The sequence below is a fragment of the Saccostrea cucullata genome, unplaced genomic scaffold, assembly GCF_032062105.1.
Source record: "Saccostrea cucullata isolate Sc308-1 unplaced genomic scaffold, CSIRO_AGI_Scuc_v1 ctg2049, whole genome shotgun sequence".
NCBI classification, from domain to species: domain Eukaryota; kingdom Metazoa; phylum Mollusca; class Bivalvia; order Ostreida; family Ostreidae; genus Saccostrea; species Saccostrea cuccullata.
Genome location: NW_026937102.1, coordinates 1 through 9,618, shown reverse-complemented (window position 1 = coordinate 9,618; position 9,618 = coordinate 1). Strand labels below are relative to the sequence as shown.

Sequence of the window (9,618 nt, the reverse complement as noted above, 5' to 3'; positions counted from 1 at the left end):
AGGAGACAAATTAAAAGAACCAAAGGTTTAGGTTGGCATACATTTTATATTTAATTGTAAGGCATTGAATATTCTAATATATTATTCACTTTAATTTCAGAGATAACGATGCATTTTTTTAAAATATATTTTCACATTTAAATGCATTCCATGATATATATATCCATTGAAATGTATATGTAACCTGTGCAGACACTGTAAAACCTCTGTCATAAAGATTTTACATCGTACTTCTCTAGGATTTTATTTATTTAGCTATCAATATGATTAAAGATTTATTGAAATGGTTTTATGTATACCTTGCCTTGCTTTTAATAAAACTAGATGGATGGAAAAAGGGATTAGAAACACAGAAAACTGTTGCTTGGAATCCATCGTGTGTGTCAGGCTTATTTATGTAATAAATAAGATTGATTGATTGTTTATTGTTTTACGTCCTTCTCGAGAGTTTTTTTTTTCATTTATATTGAGACGCCACCACTTGGTGATGAAGAACTGTCAATTTTGTCCCATACTTGGTGCTCCGGGCCACGGATCAGGGAAGGATCTTTTTCATGCAAGACACCTACTGTGACACTGGACCTCGGTTTACATGTTCACATCCAAAAGACCGGTCTCCATGTCCCACTGATCGAGGGAGTAGATCCTGCAATTTAAGGAAAAACTGTATGACAACAGTAATTTACAAAAAAATTCCTTAAAAAGTATCAATTGTAAGCCAGGCTGTCATTTTTGATATAAAATAGGCATTTAATACCATTAAATATAAGGAGATAACGAACAATATTTAAGTTCAGAAATCCATTAAACAATACCACATAGGAGCAGAGCAAAAACGGACTTCCGATACGTCAGGGGCTGGATCAGGTGCACATGAGAATTTATCATCACATCCCGCAAATTAATGGAATAATTATTGCCAATTCAATGTGTTTGAAATGGACTAACAATTATGAAAAATCATTCAGTATTTGATTAAATATTGAATTTGTAATTACTGATAAGGTCATTGTGTCTTCCATAAAATGTACGAAATCATGCTTTAAAACAAGACTGCTGGTATTCCTTTTACATCAACTTGATTGGCAGTATTTTACCTGGATTTAGAAATTTTTCTTACGTAAAAAATGCCTTTGAGTATTTGAGATTTGTAAAATATGAATGCATATCCTCTTCAACTTCTAATTTTATAGATAAAATCTTTACAACACAAACTAAAACTAAAACTGGAATTTATAGACCATTAACTTGGATATTTTGTGGATACAGAAGCAGAAAAATCTAGGATCTGCAAAAACAACAGAAGAGGGACCAGGTACAACGAAGGAAAAAGCATCCCCTGTCGATCGATCACAATAATCATTTGCTCACTAACATGGATTAGTAACGGAAAAATCAGTGTAATACCTATGTTAACCTGTAAATACTAATGAAGTTGTCAGACAGAAATCGATATAATTCTGAATTATATTTGCTGATTAGTAAATTAAAGTCATTGTTATAACCATGAAAATTGTAAAACAATGATTTTCACAGTACTTTTGACGTCTATGCTTCATCAACTTTTTTGGTTTATTACTTATACCCTTTTTAAATCAAATGTACCGTTTTGTGCTCATGTGTTTTGGATCAACTGGGGAAAATAAACTCCCTATGTTACTTTTGATCTTAAGTTAATTAATTATTCATTTTGTTTGTAAATACATATATCATATCATAAATTATATAGTTCAGCGCATAGAAACTATATGTGATTTTACGCTTTATAAATTAATAAAATAATAATAATAATAATATCTAATTTCTTAAGTTTGTAAACAATTAAACAACACATCTATTTTTTTCCCTCAGTGTATTCATACGCCAATTATATACATGCAGGTTGACAACTGCTCTTTTAGAAATATATCAAAAGAGAAATATACTTGCCACAGGAATGAACAAGAAATGTTTAAGATGGACTTTTTTAGCGTTTTTCATAGAGAGAAGAAATGGAAATAGAAATACACAAAAAAATCTTTTAAACCATGTTTCTCGATGCATGTTTTTGTGCAATTTGTTAAAGAAAGCTGTTGTTTTTGATATGTCGACCTTTTTTTTTTGAATTATCAATGTTGCTTTTTATTCATATATCGATACAATACATCTTGAAGAGCTTAAAATAAAAAAAAAGTACCGCACACATCTGTTATATATTTTGATTCCCTTATTTTCACTCGATCTTAAATAGTTACTGAAACAGCTTATTGCAATAATTACGAATGCCCAGTCACACGACTACGATTATTGTATGAAATAGTAAAATAAATAATTTTAAAATGAATTATACCAACCTAGAAACTTCAGCAATGTAAAGTAAAGAAAACACATTGACTTGGTGTAGGATTATCCAAAATGTTTTGCCATTAATTATGTAAAAAAATTTTTCATGTAAATTCACACCAACAATTTAATCGTTAAGACGTTAACAATTTTCATATTAGTAATTATCATTCGGGCTCCGAGATCTTGAAACATTCATTTTACTTTTTCCAAATTAAACACAATATATAAAGGTTTTATTTTTTAGTTAGATGTTAATTATTCTAGGACCATGTGGGGAAGTGGGGGAAAAGGTTAAATTCCTGAATATTTAAACAGAAAAAAAAAACTCTCAAAGCCAAGTAAATTAACTGTAGGGGAAAATTCGTTAAATATAAAACTGAAATGCAAGTCAAGTAAGAATTCATTTATATTGCGTTTCACTTTATTAAATGTTTCTTATTCTTTGTTTGCGCCATTGTTTTATGGTAACTGATATTTGATTTGTAATTTTGTGATTATGAATTAAAAGGGAATGCACTTTTTCGTTAGCTTTTGGATTTTATGTGCCATTTTGTAGACTAATTTCTCAGAAAAATAGAGCAAAAAGCTTCATTTTAATACTTCTTAAATGAGTAAATAGATAAACAAGAATGATTTGAAAAGAGTATTTTATTGATTTAAAAAAATATTATACTAATAGCTTGCGTAGATTTAAATCGAATTACCAAGTACTGGACATAAGGAAATAAATGTCAAACGACTGTGAAAACAGTTTTCTTCCACAAGGAATCAAATAAATTGAAACTGCAATAACATTTTATGTCTAATCCTCCCAAGCGGGATGAAACATCAGGTTCAGATTCTTCCTTGCCTTTTTAAAGTATTATTGACAGGATATTATGTTTCAGCTTATGGTAAGTGAAAAAAATACAATATTCAAAGATTCTCCCTTTCCATTTTATCCCTCTCTCTTAAAAAGACAAAAGACTCTCCTACTCAAGCTAAGTCCTCGACTACTCGAAAAATAACCCTCCATTAGATGTTTTACAATCATTTCATCATAACCTAAATTATGTGACCCCTTGAATTATTTTAGCATCCCAAAGTTGTGACGTTAAAATGGGTTTTGCTTTAGCGTTATGATATAATATAAAACAGAGTCCTACAGATACAAAAAATTGTAAGACATTGATTGTAAAATATTGAGCATGGGAGAAAAAGAATGAATAGTAGTTGCATATGATTTATATCAAATGCTTACGAATTCCTTACAAAAATAGAATCAAGGTTGGGACAAATGCAAGGGAGAGACAATGTAGATAATGGAAGTTTTCCATTTTCACTGTTGGGGTTTCGTCATATCAGTTTCAATAACTAACGAATTATTAGACCAAATCAAATGAGGTTTTAGTTACATATTCTCTAAAGATGATTTTAAAAGTTACATAGATATATTGAAAACATAAAAATACTCATTAATTTAATTCACCTCAAAGACTACCTTGCGTTTCTTTTACCTTTCAGTTTATATTTAAAAACGACTGATAAAGACAAACGGGGTATATTATCGATACAAAGTAGTGCATATTAGACTACCCGAAATTTAAAAAGAAAAAAAAAAAAATGAAAAATAAAGGGGGCAGTCGGAAACAAGTGTTTTTGTATTTAAAAAGCTGTACTTTTTCATATCAAGAATACAACTTTGAAAACATAGTTCGAGTACTTAAATGGTTGTTATAACAGTTTGTCAATTTGCATCTGATCAACTTTTTGTAATGTAAATTGATTCGAAGGATGTCAATTTCATTATATTACTTTAAGTGACAGCGTTCCGAAATTTTTTTAGCTACAGGCGATAATCTAGATTCTTTTCAATATGTGGCAAATATTAACGATGACGAGGACAGACAGTAATTTAACCCTTTAAGCATTTAAACTCAGAAGTTCTTTGAACCAATAAAAATGGAGCAGAACAAAGACAAACTCCCCAATACATCAGAAGCGGGATCAGGTACCATAAAGGAGAGAACATCCCCTTCAGACTTGTTACACCATTGTTTGCCCATTTTATAGTCGGGAAAATCCAGAGAAATCCTTAATCAGTACAGCATGTTAATAATGATCTGATAATTCGTGCATATATAAAGCAGGTCATTAATCATTTGACTTGCTGATAGGTTGAATTGACTCATAATGTCAATGTATCGAAAAACAAACTATAAATTGTCAGATTTCACCAACATTTTGTTTGGATGATAATTTAAATAACCCTTACTTGAATAGATCAATAGGTAAAATTGGAGTTTTTTAAATTAAAATATTTTTGAATATAATAATTTCATTTAAAGAATGATGTTAATTTTCCGAAACATTGTGGAACGAAAATGAAAATAATCAGCAGGGATCACATATGTTACCAAACAAAAACAAAAACATAAAAAATATAAGCAAATTATTAAAAAAAAAATAGATTTAATCTTTTTTTTTTTTTCTTTTAGATTTTATCAGCTCTAAATCCCATTTCTTATTTATAAGTGTGAATACTTTTCCTTTCTAGCAATTCTGAAATCATTTTCTCCTCCCGAATGAAAACATAATCAATGCTGCTTAATAAAGAGAACCAGACACACTTTATAGAACTGAAAAAAAAAATCAAATAAATTTATTTGATTGATTGATTGTTTATTGTTTATTGTCCCTCTTGAGAATTTTTCACTCATATGGAGACGTCACCGTATGCCGGTGAAGGACTTCAAATTTTGACCTATACTCGGCACTCAGGGTCATTGAGCAGTGAGGGTTCTTTATCATGCCAGCGCCTACCGTGACACGGGACCTACGTTTTTAAGGTCATATCCGAAAAACCCGTGACCCCCACTTCAAGTGCCGACCGTTTAGCGGAGCAGTCACTACCTTTGTTTACGTCTTAGGTTTGACGTGGTGCTGCGAACGAGAATCAAACCCGGGCCTCCCGATCACGAAACGAACGCTCTACCACTAGGCTACAGTGAGCGGTAACTTATTCCAATAAACATTCTGAACATCTCTTAACATCACAACCAAAAAATTAAAACTCCAGGTTAAACTCCTATGCTATTTTTATTAAAATAGTTGAGATTTATTTATTATCCAAACATTTAACTATTATTTCTTTTACATAGTAGTGATATAGTTAATATTTCATCTTTTAAAATTATTTTATATAGCTACATGATAAGGATAAGTCTTTAAGCAATCAAAGTTTTAGACTTGTTTTCGATATCTTAATTTCGATATAGAAAAGATTTGTATAGTATTACATTTGCGACAAAACTTTTTAGAAACATTTTGAAAATATTTCAAAGAAATATCATTTGAACATTTTTATTCATTTTTTCCCAAAATACATACTTTAAACAACACATTGCTAATTATATTATTCTATTTACAGACAACCTTGCTTTAGGTAAGAGTGCTTCACAAGAGTATCCGTTTTTTCCGGATGATGAGTTTTCGTGGGGAGCGGATAAGGCCGTGGACGGATTGTTTGCAAACCGGTCGGCTGGTGGAGGGCAATGTACAATATCTGACAGTAAAAAACTTAATGCGACCTGGTGGGTGGATCTAGGAGGCGTGTTTAGGATACACCATATAACTATATACTACAGAACGGACAATTTCGAGTGGAGTATGGACGATTTTTTTTTCAGAAGTAATTCAGAAAAAGGATAATATTGCGAAGACGAAAATTGATACCAGAGAGTATCTGGACTGTCTGCTATTCGTATTCAAAGGCGACTCTGAAACCTCGGAAAAAATTGTCCAGAAAATACAGTCTTTACTTTGTATCTTATTTTTTCTCAAATATACACAGAAAATTAATATTAAAAACACTTTCTTCGATATCTCAACTTTATATTTATCGACATATATATTGAAAAGCTTTCAAATTAGATTATAATTATTCCATGCAAAAAAACTTACGAATAATTCTTTGCATTATTAAATTCTATGACGGGGAAATGCCAGACAAAAAAGAATTAATTATAAGGTATTAGGTAATTAATAGGTTATATTTATAAAGAGGTAAAAGGCGGCTTTGTTATTGACCTCAATTGTTTTCCTTCCTTTTCGTGGTAATCAATTTCCCGTCCAGCATGTCATTTTGATTTTCTAGCATTAATTATAAAATCGTTCACTTTTTTGCTTACGCAGAATAATGTAATTCTTGAAAACATAATATAATGGCACTATATAATCACTTATCAGTTAAATATAGTGAGGTTTAGATATATTTTCTCACTTAAACCGAGTTTATTTTTACTTTTCTTAGAAGTACTCACGACTAACTTTTAAGCAAAAATAAACTAGTTTTTAAATGTTTTCTCTTCGTTTATAGTTTCGGGTAAAACACTCACCACGATCATGTGTATAATTTACACATGCCTTTAAGATATTGTGATGGTTTATCATAGTTAAAAAAAGCACAATGAACAAGCTGTGGATTTATTTTTATAATTCATGTAGATCGGTAGGGAAAGTTGTTCAGTATATTCACTTCCCATGTTTAAGCATTAAAAATTGCAAGTTAAATACCTAGTTTACAAGGAAGTTCTTTTTCGAGTCTTTTTTTTTTCTTTCTGTTTTTTTTAAATGTCAAAACAAGTGTCAAAACAAAAAGGGGTATATCAAAAGTTTATGTTCCCCTCACCTTAATAATGGTCTGACATGATATTAAATGATAAGAAGATTACCTTAAAGCTCTATTTACGATACCAGACATACTTTCTTATGGATTCTGTGAGTACAACACTCTCTATGAACGTACCATTTGCCTCAATAATCAATATATAATAGATGATTTTATTTCTTAGACTCGACCAATCCATATACAGGACGGTTTCTAGGATTTTCGGTCTACGTTTCGAATACCACCAACAAGGACGAGGGGATCCTTTGTTTCAAAGACATACATTACGACAACGACACAATACCAAGTGTTACTACTATAGAATGTGTAAAGTACGGGCGATACGTAATCTATTACAATGAGAGAATCCCAGGAGTTATCTACCCTGAGGGATATTCTAAGTACGCATATAACGAGCTCTGTGAACTTGAAGTTTACGGTAAGAGAACACACTAAATAAATTATATTTCACTTTTGTCAAATCATAAGGCACCACCCTATCTTGCATTCTTTATTTGTTAATCTCACCCTGTGAATAATTATACTTTAAAACGATCTTTTAAACAAACGATATGTATTCAAAGTATTAAAATTGATGGTGAATCATAACGCTTCATAAGTATTGATTTTTCTTTTAAACAAGGTTGCAATATACCCAATGTCTATGGAGAAAACTGCATGTTACCATGTCCACAAAATTGCCATGAGAGATTTTGTAACATTGTGGATGGGACGTGCCTTGGGTGTGTTACTGGATACAAAGGACCACGATGTGAAGAACGTATGTATTCATATAATACAGTTTCGAATATTTTTGGATAGAAAAAAAAGAGAAGATAAAGAGCACTCAGCTTTGCTCTTTGGTCACCTTTATGTATTTTCTGACAACAACTAAATATCCTTAAGTATCCATGTTAAGTAACTAAATGTATAAATTAAAGAAAGAAATCGTAGATTTTTTCTTGTACCTAAAAAACATATTGCCATGTGATGTATAAATGAAAAAAGTATTTTTTTCTTCGTTCGTTGATTAACACTCATTTATAAAGAGGTAGAGCCACATTATGCATAAAATGGCCATGTCCTTATTTCAATTTATAAACGTTCACCCTCTTTATCATTTCATATCTCAAAAGAAAGTAGAGGCTTAGTGCTTTCATTTCCTATATTACATTTTCTTTTAAGAATCTAAGTATTGCAAAACAGGTTTTGAAAAAATGCAATGTTCTTGGATTTTGCAGAAAACATGCGTATTTGACTACCTTCAGCAAAGAATAAAAAAATGATCACAGCCTACGATCCAAAAATTAAAACATAATTGAAATCTTAAGAAATAGATCTTTCATAATGTTGTTGCACATTTTGGATCAGAGTTTGTGCTCAATATGAAATATTGAAAAATTGCTTCAATTTCAGGCCATTTTTAAACAAATTTTCATAATATGGGGGAGATCTCGCATTTTGTGAAGTCATAGTGCATTGACAAGCGGAAAAATTACGTCATGTTTTATTGATACATGGTCACAAACAGTCTATGTGATAAATACTGTGTTTTCAACCTTAACTGAACAGTTGTGATTTTTCAGAAATTCACAGGGTCAAATAAACCTCTAGGTGGCTTTTGCTCTTTACTGTCCTTTCTTAGAAAATGCGTTTCTTTAGGTTGATTTTACAGACTTTTTTTAATATCATTCTCAAATGAAAAAAATTCACCCAGGGATTGGAGCAGCTAGTTTACGCTTTTTCTTTAATAAATTGCTTTGTGGTTTATAAAGGGTAAACTGCCCAAATCCAGGTTATACAGTATAATTCGGGTTGCTATTTAATCCATTCCTTATTTGTTTAATAACAATAACTATTAAATCTTGTAGAATGTGATGGTTGGTTCTACGGTACACACTGCAACCAGTCCTGTGGATGGTGCTTGAATTTCGATCAATGTCATCATATTGACGGGACGTGCTTCGAGGGATGTGAGATAGGATTTCAAGGGGATAAATGTACGGAAGGTATGTGTTATCTTGATGTCAGCCATGACTTATACATGTACCAAATATCTTATTTATTGTTATTATAAGAAATGATCGCATGGATCGAGTATCTTTGATTAAATAATAGATGTAAATAATATGAGATATTGATTCAATAATTTCAATTGTTTATAAAAGAAATGTTGGGGGGGGGGGGGGTGAGATTTTGATGGTTTAATAAGTAAACATCATTTTGTGAATCAATGTTATGTATTTTTTCAACTCTTTCTTACTTCTAGAATGTCCCATCGGACGGTATGGTTACAATTGCCAGGACAAATGTAACATCAAATGTGGAGTCCCTGGTAGATGTAACAGAGTAACAGGACAATGTCAAAGGGGATGTCAGGAGGGATGGAAAGGAATTAGATGTGACAAAAGTAAATAAATGAACTTTGTTATTTACACCTTTAACAAATTTAGACTCATATAATTAAATACCAATATTTACATTTGCAAATGTTTTCCTTTATATAACACTATTGAAAGCAAGCGTTTTTATAACTGTATAAATACAGGTACGGGGTCAAGAGGTCATAGATGTTCGTATGGATAAACGTTCGACGTAATTTATCCGTGACGTCATAAAGGGTCGACGCGCGTTCAGTGGATTAC

At 31.2% G+C, this 9,618-nt stretch overlaps 1 protein-coding gene across 1 annotated transcript; it reads left to right on the top strand.

Moving 5' to 3' along the window:
* Nucleotides 1-4,266: 4,266 nt before the first annotated feature.
* Nucleotides 4,267-9,383, top strand: LOC134247318 (multiple epidermal growth factor-like domains protein 10; the record flags this gene model as incomplete). Its single annotated transcript, XM_062729685.1, has 6 exons — nt 4,267-4,315; nt 5,735-5,971; nt 7,158-7,412; nt 7,617-7,754; nt 8,845-8,982; nt 9,243-9,383. Coding segments are annotated over exons 1-6 (958 nt in total), but the record flags the coding sequence as incomplete, so codon positions are not given.
* Nucleotides 9,384-9,618: the final 235 nt, after the last annotated feature.